We start from the raw sequence: 25,355 nt of genomic DNA, 5'->3' as shown, positions 1-25,355 counted from the left end.
TTTACCACTCTGGGAATACTCATTTAAAAATTATCAGTTCTTGGTAATATAGAACACTAACGCCCTCTATACGTAAGAGCCTAAAGTACAGCCTCCCCGTAAAAATAAAATGCATATCGTGGTGCCCTCTATTTGCAATGTACTGAATTCCACTGAATTAAATCACAGGAATCTGAACTATCGCCATTTTGTTTTTAAATAGTTCAACAGATTTACAGTAGATGGCAGCACATGTACGACCAACGAAAACACGTATTTTATTTTTTAGTAGTTTAACATATTGGCAGTAGATGGGCCACATTTAAAACATTTACCATTTCAACGTTAGTATATCTCCAAAATTCAACAAATTAGTGTTTGTATCAGAATAGTAGAAACAGACACTGGCGCCCTCTGTACGTAAGAGACAGAGTACAAGCCCGCGTTAAAATAGGATCCTGTAATGTATTTCGTAGTGTTAAAATAGGTACCTGTATTAAATTTCGTGTAAGTTTAGCATACTGGCGGTAGATGGCGCCACATTTAAAACACTTACCACTTTCCAGTTTGTTCATTTGAAATTGTAATTTAAATTATTAAAGTAAAATGAACTTAATTATTCATAGAAAATATAGCAATAAAGGTTTAATAAAAATATATATTTATAAAATGTCTTTTTGTATAATTTGTCGCATATATATATAATTATAAAATAAATAAAATATAATCAGTTAGTGACTTTTTAAGTTTACTCAAAAGTTGGAAGCTACTACTAAGTTGTTTCAACAGAAACACCGACTACTATTAATGTTTATTCAATATAATTTGATAATATACAAATTTATATATACTACAGAAATCTCGTTTTTAAAAAGAACTTGGCAATAGACAACTACTATCATTAACTAAACAGTTTCGCCATTCAATAGCTGTTTTACAGAAACAGTAATTATTAAAAATGTAAACTAAATATTAGAGAAAACAAAACATCTAAATAAATAGACCTGAAAATTATAAAAATAGTTTTTTTAAATATGTACATGAAAAATATTGCATACCAATGTTAAATAGATAAGACCTGCAAATGAATGAACGCGAAATTGAATTGTATTTTTGTCTGAAGCCACTAAATTTAACAACAAACATATCACATTACTTAAGCTATGTCTCTTCGAACCACGTTTTAATAAACAATTTGCAGTGGGAATCAAATGAAAACTTGTAATTATACATTCACCACCCACAATTTTTAAAGTTTTGCATTATTATTTTTTTTTAAATATATATGTATGTTGGGAAACCCTGCTTAACAATTAAAATTTTCACCTATAAATGAGATTGCAACGTCAATGAACAAAAACTTGATCGTTATTTATAAATAAATTGTATGTATAGATACGATAGAAAACCTTGTTTTTTTTTAAATTTCAATAAAATATATACAAATAGCTTTGCAGCAGTCATTTTTTGATTTCCGATATGACTCATTCACGTGCTGCGGACTGCCCAAAAACAAAAAATGAACTGAAAGCCATATAGTTACAAGTGGGTTTGTTTTTTTAGTAGAAGTAGTAGTAGCATTTAGGGGTGGAGGTTTTTTAGCACGCGCACGAGTCGCCGCCGCCGCTCGGCTTCTGCGCGTTCGTCAGCTTGATCTGATCGGGGAACTCGTTGTACAAGTCGACGGTGCTGTTCTGTTGGGCGAGGGCGTTCTTGGCGATCTGGAGGAACGCCTGTTCGACGTTCAGGCCCTCCTTGGCCGACGTCTCGAAATAGGGGATGTTGTTCTTCGACTGGCACCACTGTTGCGCCCGTTTGGCCGACACGGCCCTCGGTTCCAGGTCCACCTTGTTGCCCAGGAGGACGAAGGGGAAGTTTTCGGGTTCGCGGGGCGACGCCTGCACCAGGAACTCGTCGCGCCAGCTGTCCAGCGACTTGAACGTGTTCGGTGCGGTCACGTCGAATACTGAAAGCAGCAAAAACACACTAGTTAATGGAATTAACCAATAAATTAAATATAATAATTAAAGTAATTGAAAATTATCAATATTAAAGATTTTATCTCTGTAATGTATAAAATATTTAATCTATTATTTGGAAGAATGATAAATCACTTTAATTTTAAAAATATTATATTGATTCATAATTCACATTTCAAATTTATTTAAACAAATAATCGAATACATTTTAAATATATTATTCTAACATTGCACACACTTTTTTATCTAAATTTACTGTTGGTAAGTATAAAATTTATATATTTTAGATATGACTCAAACAACTGACTTCATTGTGTCTATTAGGTTTGTTTAAATTGTGACTGATATAACAAATATAAAAAAGTTATATATAACAAATTTATTTAAAGGAAGGAAAACTATAAAAAAATATATATTAATAAGATTTAAATGATTATTTAAAAATGTACCAAAGTTTTCAAAGAATATATAGTAATTTAAATAGCAGGAAAATTGTAAAAAATGATTAATTAAGAAAGATGTCTTTTTTTTTAAAATATTCCATTTCATAGCAAATGAATTTAAAATTAGTTCAAACAATATGAGGAATATCAAAAAATTATTATTAAAACAAGAAGACAAATTATTTTAAAAATACTATTTTTAACAGTAAAAATTGACTAATTAGTAGAAGAAAATATATTGTTCAAAAAATATAGCACATTTTTCACATAAAATTGATTTAAAAGTAGTTTAAAGAATATGAAAAAATGTGAAAAATTGATAAATTAAAGAAAAAAATATATAAATAAAACAAATTCTTCATATCAAATTAATTCATTCAAAGTAGTATGAAGATAAAAAAATATCAAAAATTCATTAATGAACACATTTTCCACATAAATAAATAAAACAATGTCAAAATATGACTAATTAAATAAGAAAAAGATTATGTAATAAATAAAGAAGAGAAAAAAAAAAATGAAAAATTTCAAAAAATGACTAATTAAAGCAGAAAATAGATTGTGTAATAAATATAACAAATTTTTAACATCAAATTAATTTAAAAGTCGTATAAAAAATAGTGAAAACATCAAAAATTGACCAAATAAAATATTTTCCATGTAAATTGAATTTAAAAAACGTTGTTCGAACATTATGAAAAATTTCAAAAAATGTCTAATTAAAGAAGAAAATAGATTGTGTAATAAATATCATAACATTTTCATATCAAATTAATTTAAAAGGAGTATAAAAAATAGAAAAAATAACAAAAATTGACCAATTAATACATTTTTTATGTAAAATGAATTTAAAATTAGTTCAAACAATATAAAAAATGGCAAAAAAGATTAATTAAAGAAGAAAATAGATTGTGTAATAAATATCACAACATTTTCATATTAAATTAATTTAAAAGTTGCATAAAAAATAGAAAGAATATCAAAAATTGTCCAATTAATACATTTTTTAAGTTAAATGAATTTAAAATTAGTTCAAACAATATGAAAAATGGCAAAACAGACTAATTAAAGAAGAAAATAGATTGTGTAATAAATATCACAACATTTTCATATCAAATTAATTTAAACGGAGCATAAAAAATAGAAAAAATAACAAAAAATTGACCAATTAATACATTTTTTATGTAAAATGAATTTAAAATTAGTTCAAACAATATAAAAAATGGCAAAAAAGATTAATTAAAGAAGAAAATAGATTGTGTAATAAATATCACAACATTTTCATATTAAATTAATTTAAAAGTTGCATAAAAAATAGAAAAAATATCAAAAATTGACCAATTAATACATTTTTTAAGTTAAATGAATTTAAAATTAGTTCAAACAATATAAAAAATGGCAAAAAAGATTAATTAAAGAAGAAAATAGATTGTGTAATAAATATCACAACATTTTCATATTAAATTAATTTAAAAGTTGCATAAAAAATAGAAAAAATATCAAAAATTGACCAATTAATACATTTTTTAAGTTAAATGAATTTAAAATTAGTTCAAACAATATGAAAAATGGCAAAAAAAAATTAAAGAAGAAAATAGATTGTGTTAATAAATATCACAAAATTATCGTATCAAATTATTTTAAAAGCAGCCTAAAAAATAGAAAAAAATGACCAATTAACACATTTTCCATGTAAAATGAATTTAAAAGTAGTAATAACAAACTTTTCACATTAAATTAATCGAAAAGTATTTTTATTGTGTAATAAATATCACAACATTTTCAAATCAAATTAATTTAAAAATAGCATAAAAATAGGAAAAATATCAAAAATGGACCAATTAACATATTCTTCATGTAAAATGAATTTAAAAGTAGTCAAACTATATAAATAATCTCAAAAATTGACTAATTAAAGAAGAAAATAGATTGTGTAATAAATATAACAAATTCTTCATATCAAATTAATTTAAAAGTATAAAAAAGAAAAATATCAAAATTGTATTAACACATTTTTCATATAAAATTAAGAAAAAATGTCAAAAATTAACTCATTAGAGAAAAAAATTAATTATTAAAAATTAAAATTAATTAAAAGCAACTAAAGAATTAGACACAAACTAAAAATATGAAAAACGACAAATCACAAATTTGATAAGAAAATTAAAAATATGTACCATTTTTTATAAAAAATTAAAAAACTAGATAAATAGTTTAATATAAATATCAAAAAATAGTTTAATATTATTATTTAATTAACTAAATATATTAAGCAACTTAATATAAAATATAAATAATTGTTTCATCAGATAATTAATAATTAATATTATTACATTTTTCATGTAAATAATAGAAAAATAGTCAATGTCAAAACATTAATATTTATTTAATATATTAAAAGATGTTTTAATATATGTGTGGAAAGTAGAGAGCTGTACGAACGAAAACACAGTTTGTTTTCGAACAATTTGAGCCAAACCCGTGAGAAAATTGAAAGGAAAAACGCAAACGATTGTTTAATTAAATTACCCAGCACGCAACAGTCGGCGCCGCGATAGAAAGCGACGCCCAAACTCTGGAAACGCTCCTGGCCGGCCGTGTCCCATATCTGGATGGTGACGGTGCGATCGTCGACCGTCACCTCTTTGCTCAAGAAATCGGCGCCGATGGTCGCCTTGTATTGGTTGGAGAATTTACGGTTCACGTATTGGTTCATCAGCGACGTCTTGCCGACCGACGAGTCGCCGAGGACGATCACCTTGAGCAGGATCTTTTTGCGGCTGGCCATTGCTAAAAACAAAAACAACGTTAACAACAACTTAGACATTGTTTCAGTTATAAGATAGATAATTTACGATGTAAACATGGAATTAATTAAATTAATGGTCGATGACGTCAGTCGTTGTGAATTTTTTGTGGTCCACTTTCTCGTGTCTGTGTCGGAACACAGTCGAGGTGAAAAAGTGTGTTTGTAAATTAAAGGGAGCTGTGCAAAATTAATTTTGTTGTTGTGGACGCTCGGAATGGAGGTATCAAGACATGAATAAACAATTAAGGTGTTTAAGCACATATTTTATATGTTGTTTTATCATTAACTGTGTTTATTATACTTTACATTCACTTTTGATTATCTTTGCTGGAAAGTTTAAACTTTCAAAAATAAAATAATAATAATAAAATACAATTTGTTACAAATTGTTTTTATTTTATTGTATTATTGTCTTAAGAAATACTAAAATGTAAAAGGTACATTTCTAACAAAAAATAGTGGTCCGTTTAAATTATGTTAAAAATTGGCTAATTAGATCAAAATATAAAATATATAACTAATTTTTTTCTAGCAAAATAATTGAATAGTAGTTTAAATAATATGGAAACAGTAAAAATGTTTAAAAATGTAAAAATACCATAAAAATGTGAAAAAAATATAAAAATGGCACATTAGACAAAAAAACAATATATCAAGTTTTACATGGTAAATTAATTGAAAATAAATTTAAATATTAGAAAAAATTGTAACAAAAATTAATGATTTTAATTGTAAAATTATCCGAAAAATATACCAAATTTCCTATAACAAATTAGTTGAAAAAATAAATAATACGAAAAACAGTAAAAAGGTGTTAATTCATTTAAAAAATCAAAGAAATATTACAAAAACTGATAATTTTTATGGTAAAATTGTGAAAAAAAAAATATATATATAAAAAATTACCTATTAGAAAGGTAAAAAAACTTAATATTTTTTATCAAAAATTCATTAAAAGTGGTTCAAATAAAACAATGTCAAAATATGACTAATTAAATAAGAAAATAGATTATGTAATAAATAAAGAAGAGAAAAAAAAATGATTAATTAACACATTTTCCATATAAAATTCATTTAAGCGGTTCAAATAAAATGAAAAATGTCAAAAAATGACTAATTAAAGCAGAAAATAGATTGTGTAATAAATATAACAAATTTTTAACATCAAATTTAATTTAAAAGTCGTATAAAAAATAGTGAAAACATCAAAAATTGACCAAATAAAATATTTTCCATGTAAATTGAATTTAAAAAACGTTGTTCGAACATTATGAAAAATTTCAAAAATGTTCTAATCTAATTAAAGAAGAAAATAGATTGTGTAATAAATATCATAACATTTTCATAACAAATTAATTTAAAAGTAGCATAAAAAATAGAAAAAATAACAAAAATTGACCAATTAATACATTTTTTTATGTAAAATGAATTTAAAATTAGTTCAAACAATATAAAAAATGGCAAAAAAGATTAATTAAAGAAGAAAATAGATTGTGTAATAAATATCATAACATTTTCATATCAAATTAATTTTAAAGGAGTATAAAAAATAGAAAAAATATCAAAAATTGACCAATTAATACATTTTTTAAGTTAAATGAATTTAAAATTAGTTCAAACAATATGAAAAATGGTAAAAAAGACTAATTAAAGAAGAAAATAGATTGTGTAATAAATATCACAACATTTTAATATAAATTAACTTATAAGTTGTATAAAAAATAGAAAAAATAACAAAAATTGACCAATTAATACATTTTTTATGTAAAATGAACTTAAAATTAGTTCAAACAATATAAAAAATGGCAAAAAAGATTAATTAAAGAAGAAAATAGATTGTGTAATAAATATCACAACATTTTCATATTAAATTAATTTAAGTTGCATAAAAAATAGAAAAAATATCAAAAATTGACCAATTAATACATTTTTTAAGTTAAATGAATTTAAAATTAGTTCAAACAATATGAAAAATGGCAAAAATATACCAAATTTCCTATAACAAATTAGTTGAAAAAATAAATAATACGAAAAACAGTAAAAAGGTGTTAATTCATTTAAAAAATCAAAGAAATATTACAAAAACTGATAATTTCTATAAAATTGTGAAAAAAAAAAAAATATAAAAAATTACCTATTAGAAAGGAAGATAAATTGTTTAAAAAATATATCAAGTTTTGTATATCTAATTAATTAAAATAGTAAAATGGTAAAAAAACTTAATAATTTTAATTGCACAATTGTTGAAATAATGCTAAAATTTAAGAAATTTGATAAAAAAGAAAATATACCAAATTAGTTGAAAAATTGTTTAAATAGTACAAAAAACAGTAAAAATGTATTAATTCATTTAAAAAATCAAAAATTAAAATTTTATATTGTAAAATTGTGAAAAAAATTATAAAAAATAGTCTGCTAGACAAGAAAATAAATTGTTTAAAAAATATATCAAGTTTTATATATCAAATTAATGGAAAATAAGTTTAAATTTAAGAAACATTATCAAAAATCGATTATTTTGTTAAAAAATGTAAAATTGTAACATTTTAGTTTTAAAATATACCAAATTTTCTATAATAAATTGTAAAATTGTCGAAATAAAGATAAAATTTATGAAATTAAATAAAAAATTATTATAATTATATAAAATTATACGGAAAATATACATAATATAATAATATTTTCTATAACAAATTAGTTTAAAAGTAGTTTAAATATGAAAAACAGTAAAAATGTATTACTTCATTTAAAAAATCAAAGAAATGTGACAAAAACTGACAATTTATATTGTAAATTGTGAAAAAAGTTATAAAAAATGATTCATTATACAGAAAAATAAATTGTTTAAAGAATATACCAAATTTTGAATATCTAATTAAATAAAAATAAGTTTAAATTAATAATAAAAAATATAAAAAATTGATTACTTTGTTGAAAAATTGTAAAATTAATGAAATTATATGAAAAATAAAGTAAATGGAAAATATACAATTTTTTTTGGTAACAAATTAGTTGAAAAGTAAATAAAATAATATGAAAAACAGTAAAAAATTAATACTTCATTTAAAAAATCAATGAAATGTAACAAAAACCGACAATTTATACCATAAAATTGTGAAAAAATTATAAAAAATGATTCAGTAGATAAGAAAATGAATTGTTTATAAAATTTATCAAATTTTTCATAGCAAAATAATTAAAAATGAGTTTAGATATCAGATAAAATATCAAAAATTGAGTGATTAATTTGTTAAAAAATAATAAAATTGTAACAAAAATAAGCGATTTTAGTTACAAATTTGTTGAAATAATTATAAAAATAGTTTAAATAGAGCAGAAAATAAAATATATGAAAATATACCAAATACCAATAAAAACGTATTAATTCTTTTAAAAAATTATAAAAATATATCTAAAACTGAGAATTTACATCGTAAAATAGTAAACATGTTTTAATAAATGGCTCGTTAGATGAGAAAATAAATTATTCAAAAAATAAATTCAATTTTTCAATGCAAAATGATTGAAATTAAGTTCAAATAATACAAAAAACGTCAAAAAAACCTTATAACTATAACAAAAATGTAACAGAAAGTTGATCAAATTGGTCCAATTGGATCCAATAAATACCTTATTAATCACCAAATTTTCCATAGTAACAAAAATTGTAAAAATTTGTTATCTACAATTTCAGGAAAGCTGAAATAGCAAAATATGTACTTACAAAGTAAAAAATAATCAATTAATGTTTAATAAAATAGATATTTTGTTACAACCTAGTGATTTTTTTTATTCACTGGGAATTATTATATATTTAACCTTGGACTTTTATATAAATAATACACCAAACTATAGTACAAGGTAAAACCACTAAATAAATTAAACACTATTAGTTTTATTCTAATTTTACACACGTATTAAACGTTTCTTCTGGTTCAAGTGAACCCAACAACCAACCTCCAGACACAAAAAACCAAATGATTAGTCATACAGCATTCAAAACTTCGTAGTATTATCAAATATGATATAAATTACATTATTCACTTCCTGTCCCATGAAAATCCCCCAGTTTTAATCGAAATAAGGGCATATTAGACCGTGTGAACACGTCCAATCAGCTGATTATTGTCCATTGTTCCAATTTGTAATTGCGTATTTACAATCACACAAAGAAACACGATCAAATTTAACACGGACGAACAGGTTGACCAAAACGTTGAATGACTCAATACTATCACGAAGTGAATCCATCATTAACATATAAAAAAACACAAATAGTTCGTGACATCATTGATAAAAGGCATGAACAAAAAACAAGAGTCTCACCGAAAACGTATCAACCTGTCGACGGTATCGGGGGCGTATAACTGACTGGGGAACTCTTACAACGGCTACGGGACAATTGGATTTATTTACCCTGACTGGGCATAAATTCGTCAGCTGATCCTTGTTGTGTTGCGAAAATGTGACGGCACAACGAACGGATCGGGAACGGACTGAATTCGACACGTTCTTTGCTACTTACTGGTTATGCGAACGGGTTTACTGCCAAACTCTCTGACAAAACACCACAAAAACAACGAGGTTCCGACACTTGATAATTTACTGCGTATGACAAAGGAAAATGGCCGATTATTTGTGTCGGGCAGTTTCGGGTGGCGACATCTATCCCTTGACCGTTGTAGCTTACGGCAAACCAACTTTATGCGGACTGATTGTTTCCTCTAGACACGTTCGGCATGTGGACTCGGAACTATTCGGTTTCTAAATTGAGACGGGGCTGGCGTGGACTGGTATACTTATATTAACCACAAAGTAAACAAGTTTATTGTCTTTTCCTTAAAGAATTACACATTGAATAGATGAAACTCGATAAGAATCTCCAACATCGTTGTTTATACATAATTTGAAATTAATATATAATAATGTTAATCAATTTTGTAACGTTTACCTCTCTGTTAATCAAACCTAGTTTCAGAGACTGAACAAAAAGTTTGAATTGTTCTTAATAAAAATTGTAGTTTAAGTAACTAATATCCATAAAATCTATTAGTTTATTTAACAAATCAAAGAAATGTGACAAAAACTGATAATTTATATTGTAAAATTGTGAAAAACACTATAAAAAATGATTCAATAGACTGGAAAATAAATTGTTTAAAAAATATACCAAATTTTAATTAATTCTAATTAATAAAAAATAAGTTTAAATATTAAAAAAATATATGAAAAATGCTTTGATCTCAGATTTTAACAGATTAAACGTTAAAAGTTATTAAAAATTGTAACTTACCTTTTTGTAGAGCGTTTACTTTCCTACAAAAAATATATGTTGGACATTTTATAATATTTACTTACCTGCGAGTTATAAAATTTAGAAGAAAAAAAGAAATTTTTATTAAATTCTTCAAACTTTGACGTCAGATATCTTTTAAACGTTAAAAGTTATGAAAAAATTGTAACATACCTTTTTTGTAGAACGTTCAATTTCCTATAAAAAATTTAAATAAATATTTTTTGTACGATTTAAAGTTATTTAAGAAAAAGCAGAAATTATATGTATGTTTGGATTAAAACTTATAATTTTTAATTTATTATTAATAAATAAATAAATTTGTATACGAGTATAAACAAATTATAATAGTTTCGTGTTTTTCAAAATATTCTCCATTAATATCAACATAATTTTTATGTGACGCAGTGTTTGGTTTCCTGGCCAGATCGACATAAATCGACTCGGAAACCGATACGTGTCGAAGGTAGTAAAGGAAAACGAGCACGCCGTCGCCTTAGAACACAGAAAGTCGGTTTGTCAAATGGCTATACTGCTCAAAAGTTTTTGAGATTAAATGTTTTGAAAAAGGGGAACGTATATTTTGTACTTTCTCTTCATTTTTGTTTATTTTATAATTTTCCTATTACTTAAATTTATTTTCTTGTGTTTATATTATATTACAGAACCCTACTAAAAATTGTGAAAGACGTTGACAACTCACCCGTCAGATGTTATCCATTGTTTTGGGGGAATTTATTTGTATATATTTTTGTTTCCAATTAGATTATTAGTCACAGTGATTATAATAAGTATAAAAAATCCCGAACAATCGAATCAGTTCCAATACGGTGCGTTCCAAAATATGTTCGGAATGTTCCAATGAAGTTTGCAAGTCCTTAACCTTAAATTGCGAAGTCAGGATGTGGACAAAACTCGTCCTGATTTTAACGTTATTCGGCACGATTTTGTGCAAGTACGAGCCCGAGACTATCGACGTCGAATACGGCAAACCCTACTCGTACAGCGTGAACCAAACTCACGGTTACATCTTGGAGTTTTCCGGCGAAAAGGTACCAACAAAAAATATTTTGATGATTAATGTCCACGTATTATTCATATTTGTAGAAAAACGCCCCGTACAGAGTAACAATATCTACCAACAATGGGGACAATGACACGTATCCCTTGATGATTGTGGCCAGGACGTTCACTGAACAATTGTCCTGGACATTACCCTTAAGAGTCGAGACTTCAACCAGCACTAGATACTTCCCTTTGACCTCCAGGATTATTTGCAAGAATCCTCATCCTGTTTTACTCAGTAAGTAAGTAGATAATCTATGAGTATTTCACCTCAATGGGAGTTTCAGAGTCAGGTGAGCAAGAAAATGAGAACCCCATTGTGTCTGTTTCCACCTCATCACAAGTTCCTGTTGATTTTACTGTTGAGGTGGATTATGTTGAGGATTTCTACATCAAACCGTCAGTCCAGTACAATACAACAGTGTCTCCGAGTGAGCCAAGGTATTTTTACTACAATTTTTCAAGTAATGCCTCATTAAATGACTTGGATTCCAACTACGAAACTGTCATTTTGGAGGTGAATTCTGAGGATAACATTTGTATGACTGTTAGCATACAAAATGCAAAAGTAAGTAGACTTGAAGTGGATAATTAAATTAAAGTTACATAAGAATGTAAATTGCAGTGCCCAGTTTTGGATTTAAATGAAGACATTACATACAGAGGATTTTACATGACTGTCAGCAAAAAGGGAGGCATCACTATACCTGTATGTTCCACTAGTTGACACAACATTGTTTATGTACCTATTTATTTTTGTAGAAAAACAAGTTTAAGGACGGATTCTTTGTGGTTTTCGTCGCCAAAGGCGACGACAAGGATTGCACCAACGAAGCAATTTTGGACTGGCGTGGTTCACGTAATAAAACCGTTTGGTTCACAGTCGAACCCAGTATTACTTACACAGACTATCAGAATGCTGTTCTAATTACTTTGGGGGCTATAAGTATTAATTGTTAACCTGCTTGAACATTCAAAGAGTAAATCTAATTGGTTTTAATTTTAGTCGGCTTTTACTTTGTGTTCTTGTGTGGCTACATCATCTGCTGGAAGAAGACGCATGTGCCTCGTCTCATGCAGTATGTAACCCCCAGCTCATCGACGGTGAACACTCCCACAGTCAGCGGTAACTTATTCCATACTCACCCTAAGTACACGAATACATCATTGAGTTTTGCAGGGATTGTAGAAGAGCAGGCTCGGGTGCCGCAGGTGGATGTAGACCTGGCCAACCCCATGGCGGACACCGTGTCTCTAGACGAGGCCGAGTACGACAACTTGATAGACGCAGACAGTCGCGAAGTTAGGTTATGTAAACGCATCCTGTGCCTCGATGATTTGGCCAGGAAGGACCCAAGGATACACAAACAAAAATCTTATTTGTACCTGTACAATGTGCTCACGATGGCTCTGTTTTACGGGCTACCCGCCATACAACTCGTTATAATTTATCAGAAGGTCCTCAACAGAACTGGGGAGCAGGACTTGTGCTACTACAACTTCTTGTGTGCCCATCCTCTGGGTTCAATAAGTGATTTTAATCACGTCTTCTCCAACGTGGGATACGTGTTGCTGGGTGTGCTGTTCCTGGGCATCGTTTACAACAGAGAGAGGACGCACAAGGACCTAGATTTTGAAAGGGTAATTTGCCACCTACTGAAACTTGTTGTATTACCAACATGCAAACAAAGTTTGTTTACAAATTGGTGCAGGTTACACATACTAAAGTATCCTAACCTACAATTAACCAAGTTGCCTGCACTGGCACAAAATGGGTAAATTTAAAATTTAATAATTTTTAATTTCTAGTCATACGGCATTCCCCAACATTATGGGATGTTTTACGCCATGGGTGTGGCCTTAATTATGGAGGGCGTGTTGAGTGGTAGCTACCATGTATGCCCCAATAAAAGCAATTTCCAATTCGGTTAGTACTTTGAAACAATCCTTTTCGTATTGCTCTAATGTCTGACTTGTAGATTCCAGTTTTATGTACGTGATGACGGTGCTTTGTATGGTAAAACTGTATCAAAACAGACACCCGGACATAAACGCCAACGCCTACTCGACGTTTGGGGTTTTGGCTGTTGCTATTTTATTAGGTATTAACAATAGTTCATGTACGATGACTTTAGGTAGTAATACAAAATGTTTTTGAATACAGGAATGATTGGAATTTTGGAAAACAACACGTTCTTCTTCATTTTCTTCACCATCCTGCACATACTCATATGTTTGTATTTGACTGCCCAAATCTACTACATGGGTTGTTGGAAATGTGGTATGTAAACACTTTTACCTTTTAAATAATTTATTTATCTAGTATTATTACATTTATTTAAGTATCTAATTTAATTCTTACAATAGCAACTTTATATTGAATATTTTAACCATAACTCTTTTATTTAATGTGGACTGTTAAAGTAATGTTAATTTACTATTGTTGTTGTATTATAAAAACTATATTATATACTGGACATAACTATAGCAACTTGAATTTTGGAAGGGATTTTTAATGATTAAATTTGTGTTATTCAATTTAACATTTTAGATTTATGTTTTGGGGTCATTCTCATGTTGAAACACATTGAATATATCTTTAATATATGGAAACAAATTGTTGTTTAATATATCCCTGTACATAAATCAGTCTAAGGGGGTCTATGCTTGAAGAATTGGAGCATCCACATACCATAAAAAACTCATAGAGCATCATAGAGACCATAAAGGAACAAGTTGCTATAATTTTATCCATTGAAAAATAAAAAATACACATTTTTAAAGAATAAAATTAACACAATATAATAATATATATTAATATCAAATTTTATTAGATAAACATCAATAACAGTTGACACATTTCAGCAATAAGAAAGAAATAATGTTTTTAACTGTTACTCTTTGTAGATCGAGGAGTTTTCGTAAGAATCTACAGGACTGTGGTCAACGATTTTCGGTCCGGGCCACTCAACGTATTGAAACCCGCCTACACAGGTAGAGTCAATAAAGATTAATACTTGTATTGTAAATTTATTGCTGTTGTTACTAGGTCGTTTCTTCCTGTTACTGGCGGGCAACATCTGCAATTGGTTGCTGGCCTACTTCGCCCTGGCCAATGGTAAGCGGTCCTTCCCTCTGTACCTGTTGGGCGTGTTCATGGCCAACACTTTGCTGTACTTCTTCTTTTACATAATCATGAAGGTGAGTATTTATAATTAACCCAACAAATGGGTTACTAATTTTGGGTTCGGTTCCAGTACATCAACAAGGAAAGGGTGAACCTGCGATCCTGGGTCTTCCTGATCCTGTCCTGGCTGTGCGCCGCCTCGGCCATGTACTTCTTCCTGCACAAGGGCATATCCTGGAGCGTAAGCATCTGAAACAACCCAAATTAATTAATTAAACTCATTGCAATGCCGTTTCAGACGACACCGGCGGAGTCCAGATTGTACAACAAGGACTGCACCCTCTTCAGATTCTACGATTACCATGACATCTGGCACTTCCTGAGCGCCATCGGCATGTTCTTCACCTTCATGGTACTGCTGACGATGGACGACGATCTGTCGCACGTGCACAGGTCGGCGATTGCCGTGTTTTAATGTGGGTTGTGACTGTGATCAACGAAACGGACAAGCTGCCGATCTTTGGTTCATGTCTTCCTAGTCATTTGTACAAGGCGGCTGCTCTTAACTTATTATTTTTTGAATTTGTTTTGAGATATTCGTGAGACATAGTATTGTGAAGGTCTGGAATAATTATTGTGTCGATACTAGAATGTTGTGGCCTTGCCTGTATATATTTAGATGATAAGAGCTTCTTGTTTGCTTACTAGAATAATCTCTGTTTTATTATATATTATATTTCTTGATACTGATTTGTTCCAATTGGGTAAAATAATTCTTTTATAATTATAATTATACATATTAAAAGTACTGTGATAATTATTAAATAAAAATATTAAAATTAAATAATTTGTATTATTAATTAAACTACTGACTCCGTAAATCATTGAAGAACTTTGAAAAGATATATATAAAATAATCAATTTTAAATTACACATTTTATCCTAATACACAAATTCGTATGTGCTGAATCGTTATTTGCCAATACCCGAGTCTCTAACTTGTGAGAATTCATAAAGCATCACAAGTTAGGGTCTCAGGGAACAGGCATAATAAGCCCGAACCTCCACTGAAAATAAACCAAACAATAAACGAAATATATATACAAAATCAACAACAATTTAAGCAACCCTTAATTATCCGTTGAATGTGCTTGAGTTCTGGAAAGTTAGCAGGCTGTACAGTACTCCGAAAGAGATGTAATACCAACTATACAACCTACTACCTCACCAAAACACCAAGATATGATTGAGTCGTTGCCAAAACGAACGGTGTGCGTCCACAAGTTGAAAGTTGGATGTTCAGTCTAGAGGTACCTGTAAAAGCGAACTCGTGACTTCGAAAAATAACACAAGTTCGGATCTACGGGTTCCACTCAACCTAACTGAGAGAGAACCCAAGAGAATACCTGAAACCAAACAAAGCAATGAGTTAAACGAACCGGCGCATCCGCCACATTTACCAAAATTCCACGCATCCATTGCGAATTGAATGCCCACACAAATGCCCATGGTTTATTTCAGGTTTGGCTGACGCATCCGCATTCCACAACGTTAGCTGATCTTTTGTGTCGTCGGTTTTATGGCCGTTTAAAATCCACATTCCCATCGATGAGATGAGATGAGATGAGATGAGACTGGTGGGCATATTTTGTGCGGAACATCTTCATTGTACTTTCATGAAACAACATTGTAAATCCCTCTACAAAAAAACACAAAACAAAAACATAATAGCAATTCATCGCAGCAACTTTCCAGACCGGCCTTTAAAAGATTCGAGACGCGGAGCGTCAGTGTAACAACGAGAATCACCTTAATCCGTCTCGATTCCCGCGTCACGCGGACGCGTTTCCGTCCTTTTCGCCACTTCCAGCCCCGTCGGCGTGTTGCGTAACGCCGTCTGCGTTCTCCTGTGCTCTCGACGACCCTTCTCTTCCCGCGTCCGACCGACCGCCAGACGTTTTGCACCCGCAGGTCGTTGATCCTGTGTGTCGACGCATTTAAGGTGGTCGTTCTCTTTTTTTCTTTATTTTTTTTCTGCCGTTTTTTCTGCCTTCTTCATTCTTCGCCGCCGCCGCTGCCGCTCCTTATTATTGCGGGCCCGCGTTCCTCCGCCATCCCCGGACGTCTGCCCGAGACGGTCGGATTCTTGCCGTTTGTGTGTCTGGTCCGCGTTTATCTGGGGACAAATGTGGAATTATTAGATCGGGAAGTAATCTCGTTTCTGGCGGGGGAGGGATTATTGAATAACTGTGAACGTATTCGACTTAATCTTGGTGATAGTTTTTTATTAATATATATTTAAGAGGAAAAGTCTTCCTTCATTTGAATAAAAGAAGGAATGTTTGAAGAATTAATATAATCAATAATCATATTATTTCTTCACATAAAATCATATTTTCCAATCATTCTGTTAAAATCATCTTATATTTAGGTAAAGGAGATAATCTTATAAAATTGTTGATGAGTCAATATATTAATGAACATACTATTCCTTCATTTGAAGAATAAACAGACAATAAGAAGAAAAATAACAGACCCAACAAAACAAGTTTCTTTCTAAAAAAAGTTTTTCTTCATTAGAATAAAGAAAGAAATCCAATAAAAGCTTAGAAAAACTAATACAACAATATTGTAAAATGAAATAAACTTTAAAAAGAAATTCGGAAGAATCATATTTTCTAACCACTCTGTTTCTAAAAGAAAATTATCTTCTTATATTTAGGTAAGGGAGAATCTTAAAAAATGTTGAAGAATATGGATGTTAATAATCATATTATTCCTTTCCATAAAATTTATTTGAGGAATAAACAGATATTAAGAGGAAAATAGGCGACCCAAACTTTCTAAGAACACTCTGTCTAAAAGAAAGTTGTTTTTCTTCATTAGAATAAAAGAAAAATTCAATAAAGGGTTAGAAAAATCAATACAATGAATAATTATATTATTTCTTCATTTAATTCTTATTGTAAAACGAAACAAAACTTTAAGAAGAAATGTGGAAGAATCATATTTTCTAACCACTCTGTTTCTAGAAGAAAATTATCTTCTTAATTTAGGTAAAGGAAAGAATTTTACAAAATTGTCGAAGAACCTATATGTTAATAATCATATTATTCCTTTATATAAAACTTATTTGAAGAATAAACATACATTAAGAGGAAAATAGGCGACCCAAACTTTCTAAGAACACTCTGTCTAAAAGGAAGTTGTTTTTCTTCATTAGAATAAAAGAAAAATTCAATAAAGGGTTAGAAAAACCAACACAATCTATAATTATATTATTTCTTCATTTAATTCTTATTGTAAAACGAAACATTCTTTTAGAAGAAATATGGAAGAATCATATTTTCGAACCACACTGTTTCTAGAAGAACATCTTTTTAATTTAGGTAAAGGAAAGAATCTTACAAAATTGTCGAAGAACCCATATGTTAATAATCATATTATTCTTTTATATAAAAGTTATTTGAAGAATAAACAGACATTAAGAGGAATCTTATAAAATTGTTGAGGTACTCATATGTTAATAATTATGATTATAATATGATTCCTTTATATAAAACATATTTGAAGAATAGACAAACATTAAGAGGAAAATAAACGACCCAAATTTTCTAAGAAGACTCTGTCTAAAAGAAAGTTGTTTTTTTCATTAGAATAAAGGAAAACATCCAATAAAAGGTTAGAAAAACCAATACAATCAATAATTATATTATTTCTTCATTTGATTCTTATTGTAAAACGAAACAAACTTTAAGAAGAAATGTGGAAGAATCATATTTTCTAACCACTCTGTTTCTAGAAGAAAATTATCTTCTTAATTTAGGTAAAAGGAAGAATTTTACAAAATTGTCGAAGAACCCATATGTTAATAATCATATTATTCCTTTATATAAAACTTATTTGAAGAATAAACAGACATTAAGAGGAAAATAGGCGACCCAAACTTTCTAAGAACACTCTGTCTAAAAGAAAGTTGTCTTTCTTCATTAGAATAAAAGAAAAATTCAATAAAGGGTTAGAAAAATCAATACAATCTATAATTATATTATTTCTTCATTTAATTCTTATTGTAAAACGAAACAAACTTTAAGAAGAAATGTGAAAGAATCATATTTTCTAACCACTCTGTTTCTAGAAGAAAATTATCTTCTTAATTTAGGTAAAGGAAAGAATTTTACAAAATTGTCGAAGAACCCATCTGTTAATAATCATATTATTCCTTTATATAAAACTTATTTGTAGAATAAACAAACATTAAGAGGAAAATAGGCGACCCAAACTTTCTAAGAAGACTCTGTCTAAAAGAAAGTTGTTTTTCTTCATTAGAATAAAAGAAAAATTCAATAAAGGGTTAGAAAAACCAATACAATCTATAATTATATTATTTCTTCATTTAATTCTTATTGTAAAACGAAACATTCTTTTAGAAGAAATATGGAAGAATCATATTTTCGAACCACACTGTTTCTAGAAGAACATCTTTTTAATTTAGGTAAAGGAAAGAATCTTACAAAATTGTCGAAGAACCCATATGTTAATAATCATATTATTCCTTTATATAAAACTTATTTGAAGAATAAACAGACATTAAGAGGAATCTTATAAAATTGTTGAGGTACCCATATGTTAATAATTATGATTATAATATGATTCCTTTATATAAAACATATTTGAAGAATAGACAAACATTAAGAGGAAAATAAACGACCCAAATTTTCTAAGAAGACTCTGTCTAAAAGAAAGTTGTTTTTTTCATTAGAATAAAGGAAAACATCCAATAAAAGGTTAGAAAAACCAATACAATCAATAATTATATTATTTCTTCATTTGATTCTTATTGTAAAACGAAACAAACTTTAAGAAGAAATGTGGAAGAATCATATTTTCTAACCACTCTGTTTCTAGAAGAAAATTATCTTCTTAATTTAGGTAAAGGAAATAATTTTACAAAATTGTCGAAGAACCCATATGTTAATAATCATATTATTCCTTTATATAAAACTTATTTGTAGAATAAACATACATTAAGAGGAAAAATAGGTAACCCAAACTTTCTAACAAAGCTCTTTCTAAAAGAAAGTTGTTTTCTTCATTAGAATAAAGGAATAGAATAAAAATTTAGAAAAATCAATACCATCAATTATTATATTATTTCTTCATTTAATTTTTATTGTAAAACGAAACAAACTTTAAGAAGAAATATGGAAAAATCATATTTTCTAACCACTCTGTTTCTAGAAGAAAATTATCTTCTTAATTTAGGTAAAGGAGAGAAAATCTTACGAAATTATTGTAGAGCCAAAATGTTAATTATATTATTTCTTCATATAAAACATATTTGAAGAATAAACAGATATTAAGAAGAAGGATAGGAGAACCAAACTTCTAACAAGTCTCTTTCTAAAAGAATAAAGGAAGAAATTTAATAAAAACTTATATTATTTCTTCATTTACTTCTTATTCCAACACGAAATAAATAAAGTAGAAATGTGGAAGAATCATACTTTCCAACCACTCTGTTTCTAATAATAACAATTATTCCTTCGTATAACTCTTATTGGAAGGAGCAAACTTTAAAAGAAAATATGGAAGAATTAAATGTTTTTATTACTCTGTTACTAAAGGAAAATTGTTTCCCTACATTTGAATAAAGGAAGGAAGCTAATAAACGTAGACAAGTACCAATACAATCTAAAATCATATTATCCCTACACATAAATTGTATTGTAAAATAAACAAGACTTTAAGAGGAAAAATGGAAAATAATGCGTCTCTGGTTATTTCATTGGAGACAAATATAAAATTATTAAATTGCAAAGTAACCTAATTTTGGCGAGGGAGGTTTACAGAATATCTGAGACCATATTGAATTATTTCTGGACGATAATGTTTTATCTATTTTATTCGGAACGGTTACTTTTTAACCTTTGACATGTTGGTAAGTAAAATGTTTAATTAAAATAGAGTATTTTAATCTTTTAGACGGTTTTAATTTTAGCAAAAAACCATCCTTTTATCTCAGTAATTCTTTGCTGTCTTTTCGATGTTCCACAATAATTACGTCCTTCCAACCTTCATCCCAAGATTTACCGAGTTATTTAAGCCGGTGCTAACACGACAATTGATCCAGCCGCACCAAAAACCGTCCGAAAAACGGAGAAAGTTCTCCTTGAACCCCTGGGGGGGGGGGGCGCGAGAGAGCGGCGTGCGGGTCGATGACACACGCGGCCCGGGTCCTCGCCTCCACCCAAATATTCGCCCCGGCCGAGGGGGGACCGGCCGGCGGGGTCGTCGTTCCACTTATGCAACAATCGAAAATGGCAACGACATTGCAACACACACACACAGTGCGCCCGACTCTCGGAACGGGCCCAAGGTCTCCGCCGTGGTGGTGGTGGTGGTGCTCTCCTCCGTCGGCCACGCGGGGCACCGCTACGTGTGCCTGGCAACGCGAAAACCGTCGGGTTTCGCTTAAAAAGGGAAGAAGCAATAAAATCGACGATTGCGGCGGGGAAAAACAATTGGGATTTATCGGACGTCCCGAGTTTATCTGTGCGTTTATTTATAGGACGCGATAAGACCCGTTTAATAGTCTCGACTATTAAAACACACGTAGGACCTCCAGAACGTTTTATTTATTTACGCACTTGTGTATGTTTGTACACTTTTATTTTTCTTGGGCTGCCGACAAGAATAGGCCATTAAAACAAATGATGTTATCTAATTTATTGTGTTCCAATTGTCTAATTCACGTGTTGAACGTGGAAACAATCTAAATTTAGCGGAGATTACTGATCTGGTGCTTCAGAAAAGGATCTCTTAAAACTTGCTTTGTGATCTAGAATGTTTTCACAACATAATGGAGGAAAATGGAAGAAATCTATCACTTATTCTTCATTTGGAAATATGGAACACTGAACACTAAGTAAGAAGAGATTGAAAGAATCTTGAAAAATTGTTGAATCCTAAAGAAAAGTGATTTGTAAGTAACATTTAACATTATTTATACCTTCACATTAAATTACTGGAAAATTATAGAGATAGTAACAGAAAAAATGAAAGAAAGAAATTTTCTATAACTGTTTCTAAAGTAAAAAAATGTTGCCTATATTTAAGTAAAGGTAAAGGAAATAAGTGATGAAAGACTAATATGACCAATAATTATACTATTGCTTCACATAAAATTTATTCGAAAATGATAGACATTAAGAGGAAGAACTAAATTTTCTAACAATTGTGTCTATATTTAGGTAAATGAAGGAATCTTATACAAAAGTATTGAAGAACTAATGTGACCAATAATCATATTATTTCTTCACATAAAACTTATTGGAAAATGACAGACATTAAGAGGAAGAATGGAAGAACAAAATATTCTAACAATTATGTCTTTAAAGGAAATAAGTCTGTTCATATTTAGGTAAATGAAGGAATTTTATACAAAAGTGTTGAAGAACTAATATAACCAATAATCATATTATTTTCTCACATAAAACTTATTGTAAAATGATAGACATTAAGAGGAAGAATGGAAGAACTAAATTTTCTTACAATTATGTCTTTAAAGGAAAAAAGTCTGCCCATATTTAGATAAATGAAGGAACCTTATACAAAAGTGTTGGAGGACTAATATGACCAATAATTATATTATCTTTTCACATAAAACTTATTGGAAAATGACAGACATTAAGAGGAAGAATGGAAGAACAAAATTTTCTAACAATTATGTCTTTAAAGAAAATAAGTCTCTTCATATTTAGGTAAATGAAGGAATTTTATACAAAAGTGTTGAAGAACTAATATGACCAATAATCATATTATTTTCTCACATAAAACTTATTGTAAAATGATAGACATTAAGAGGAAGAATGGAAGAACTAAATTTTCTTACAATTATGTCTTTAAAGGAAAAAAGTCTGCCCATATTTAGATAAATGAAGGAACCTTATACAAAAGTGTCGGAGGACTAATATGACCAATAATTATATTATCTTTTCACATAAAACTTATTGGAAAATGACAGACATTAAGAGGAAGAATGGAAGAACAAAATTTTCCCAACAATTATGTCTTTAAAGGAAATAAGTCTCTTCATATTTAGGTAAATGAAGGAATTTTATACAAAAGTGTTGAAGAACTAATATGACCAATAATCATATTATTTTCTCACATAAAACTTATTGTAAAATGATAGACATTATGAGGAAGAATGGAAGAACCAAATTTTCTTACAATTCTGTCTTTAAAGGAAAAAAGTCTGCCCATATTTAGATAAATGAAGGAACCTTATACAAAAGTGTTGGAGGACTAATATGACCAATAATTATATTATCTTTTCACATAAAACTTATTGAAAAATGACAGACATTAAGAGGAAGAATGGAAGAACAAAATTTTCTAACAATTATGTCTTTAAAGGAAATAAGTCTGTTCATATTTAGGTAAATGAAGGAATTTTATACAAAAGTGTTGAAGAACTAATATGACCAATAATCATTTTATTTTTTCACATAAAACTTATTGTAAAATGATAGACATTAAGAGGAAGAATGGAAGAACCAAATTTTCTAATAATTCTGTCTTTAAAGGAAATAAGTCTGTTCATATTTAGGTAAATGAAGGAATTTAATACAAAAGTGTTGAAGAACTAATGACCAATAATCATATTATTTTCTCACATAAAACTTATTGTAAAATGATAGACATTAAGAGGAAAAATGGAAGAAACCTTATACAAAAGTGTTGGAGCAATAATATGACCTATAATTATATTATCTCCTCACATAAAACTTATTGGAAAATGACAGACATTAAGAGGAAGAATGGAAGAACAAAATTTTCTAACAATTCTAACTTTAAAGGAAATAAGTCTGTTCATATTTAGGTAAATGAAGGAACTTTATACAAAAGTGTTGAAGAACTAATATGACCAATAATCATATTATTTTCTCACATAAAACTTATTATAAAATGATAGACATTAAGAGGAAGATCGGAAGAACTAAATTTTCTAACAATTCTGTCTTTAAAGGAAAAAAGTCTGTCCATATTTAGGTAAATGAAGAACCCTTATACAAAAATGTTGAAAGACTATTAATATGACCAATAATTATATTATTTCTTCACATAAAACTTATTGGAAAAAGATAGACATTAAGAGGAAAAATGGAAGAATTAAATTTTCTGACAATTTTGTCCTTCAAGGAAAAAAGCATGCCCATATTTGGGTAAATGAAGGAACTTTATACAAAAGTGTTGAAGAACTAATATGACCAATAATTATATTATTTCTCCACATAAAACTCATTGAAAAATGATAGACAATAAGGGGAAGAATGGAAGAACTAAATTTTCTAAAAATTCTGTCCTTGAAGGAAAAAAATCTGCCTATATCTAGGTAAATAAAGGACCCTTATACAAAAGAGTTGAAAGACTAATTTGACCAATAATTATATTATTTCTTCATATAAATGGAAAATGATACATTAAAAGGAAGAATTAAATTTTCTAACAATTCTGTTTTTAAAGGAAAAAAGTCTGCCCTTGTTTAGGTAAATGAAGGACTCTTATACAAAACTAATTTGACCAATAATTATATTTTTTCTTTACATAAAACTTATTGGAAAATGATACATTAAGAGGAAGAATTAAATTTTCTAACAATCTTGTTTGTTTACGTAAATGAAGGACTCTTATACAAAAATGTTGAAAGACTAATATGAACAATAATCATATTATTTCTTTACATAAAATTTATTGGAAAATGATAGACATTAAGAGGAAGAACAGAAGAACTAAATTTTCTAACAGTTCTCTCTTTCAAGAAAAAAAGTCTGTCCATATTTAGGTAAATGAAGAAACCTTTAAACCAAAGTTTTGAAGAACTAATATGAGCAATAATTAAATATAATTTCTTCCCATAAAACTTACTGGAAAATGATAGACATTAAGAGGAACGAAACACAAGATCTAAATTACCTAATAATTCTGTCTTTAAAGGAAAAAAGTCTGGAAGGAACCTTATATAAAAAAAGATACTTAAAGAACTACTACATTTCCGAATGAGAAAACCCATTCCAAGTTTGGATAAACGAAGAAACGTTAGACAGAACCAACGTCACCCCTTCAAAATAAAGGAGGCCACAAACAGTTCATGCACACCCGATCGTCCCACTTGCAAAGAGCAAACACGTGTCGTTCGCAAAACATTCGCAAAGTCCATTGACTGACTAACAGTACCAGTTGCCGAATTAGAAACGCCCAGACAGATCGAAAAAATCAAACACCAGATACGACGAGTCCCGAGGCGTCCAAAAAAAAAAAAACCGGGTTCATCAGTCCGCACAAAAGGTGAAAACAATCACGCGCCCGTGCAATTACCTCACATGACGCGGTTTCAATTCGCGTAACCGGGTTCTGGTTTTCCGAAATGCAGATCGGTACCCGAAAAATTATGGTCAAGGTTGCGGTTGGAGAGGCGAAGACAGAGAGGGAGAGAGAGAGAGAGAGAGTTCATAATCGCCGAGGTGAACGACACGTGTGAACGTTCTCGGCTCTCGTACCGTCTCTCTCCCGCACATTGTTCCCCCTTGGTGGTACCGCAACGAACAATGGGTCCGCCGTTCTTTTTTTTTCTCTCTCCACTTTCGGATGTTTT

General features: G+C 29.2%; 2 protein-coding genes and 1 long non-coding RNA gene across 5 annotated transcripts in view; 1 reads left to right on the top strand and 2 right to left on the bottom strand.

Annotated features, from left to right (window-relative positions):
• Window positions 1-778: 778 nt before the first annotated feature.
• LOC109606565 (ras-related protein Rab-7a) lies at window positions 779-9,883 on the bottom strand. Of its 3 annotated transcripts, none has more exons than XM_020023105.2 (3): window positions 9,736-9,883; window positions 4,931-5,191; window positions 779-1,945 (listed from the first exon to the last, which is right to left on the bottom strand). In XM_020023105.2, exons 2-3 carry the CDS (start codon window positions 5,187-5,189, stop codon window positions 1,578-1,580), a joined length of 627 nt encoding a protein of 208 aa, XP_019878664.1. In that variant the 5' UTR covers window positions 5,190-5,191; window positions 9,736-9,883; the 3' UTR covers window positions 779-1,577. The 3 variants fall into 3 exon arrangements, with proteins under 3 accessions (XP_019878664.1, XP_049824661.1, XP_049824660.1); XM_049968704.1 differs by lacking the exon at window positions 9,736-9,883 and adding an exon at window positions 9,537-9,678; XM_049968703.1 differs by lacking the exon at window positions 9,736-9,883 and adding an exon at window positions 9,627-9,645.
• A 1,410-nt stretch (window positions 9,884-11,293) lies between these two features.
• LOC109606564 (SID1 transmembrane family member 1) lies at window positions 11,294-15,542 on the top strand. The gene is made up of 14 exons (XM_020023104.2): window positions 11,294-11,555; window positions 11,611-11,806; window positions 11,856-12,136; window positions 12,194-12,277; window positions 12,331-12,514; window positions 12,575-12,694; window positions 12,749-13,209; window positions 13,378-13,495; window positions 13,548-13,670; window positions 13,733-13,849; window positions 14,476-14,562; window positions 14,618-14,769; window positions 14,826-14,936; window positions 14,994-15,542. The coding sequence occupies exons 1-14, from the start codon at window positions 11,406-11,408 to the stop codon at window positions 15,168-15,170; spliced, it is 2,361 nt and encodes a 786-aa protein (XP_019878663.2). The 5' UTR covers window positions 11,294-11,405; the 3' UTR covers window positions 15,171-15,542.
• Window positions 15,543-15,911: 369 nt separating this feature from the next.
• Window positions 15,912-25,355, bottom strand: part of LOC126265822 (uncharacterized) — an 84,926-nt gene continuing 75,482 nt past the window's right edge. The window contains exons 4-6 of the long non-coding RNA XR_007548281.1: window positions 16,505-16,871; window positions 16,156-16,394; window positions 15,912-16,101 (exon numbers count right to left, since the gene is read on the bottom strand). This is a non-coding gene — a long non-coding RNA (uncharacterized LOC126265822). The remainder of the gene's footprint in view (window positions 16,102-16,155; window positions 16,395-16,504; window positions 16,872-25,355) is intronic.

This window comes from Aethina tumida, chromosome 6, assembly GCF_024364675.1.
Source record: "Aethina tumida isolate Nest 87 chromosome 6, icAetTumi1.1, whole genome shotgun sequence".
Taxonomy (NCBI): domain Eukaryota; kingdom Metazoa; phylum Arthropoda; class Insecta; order Coleoptera; family Nitidulidae; genus Aethina; species Aethina tumida.
The sequence above is the reverse complement of the archived record's forward strand: the minus strand, read 5'-3'. Positions and strand labels throughout refer to the sequence as shown.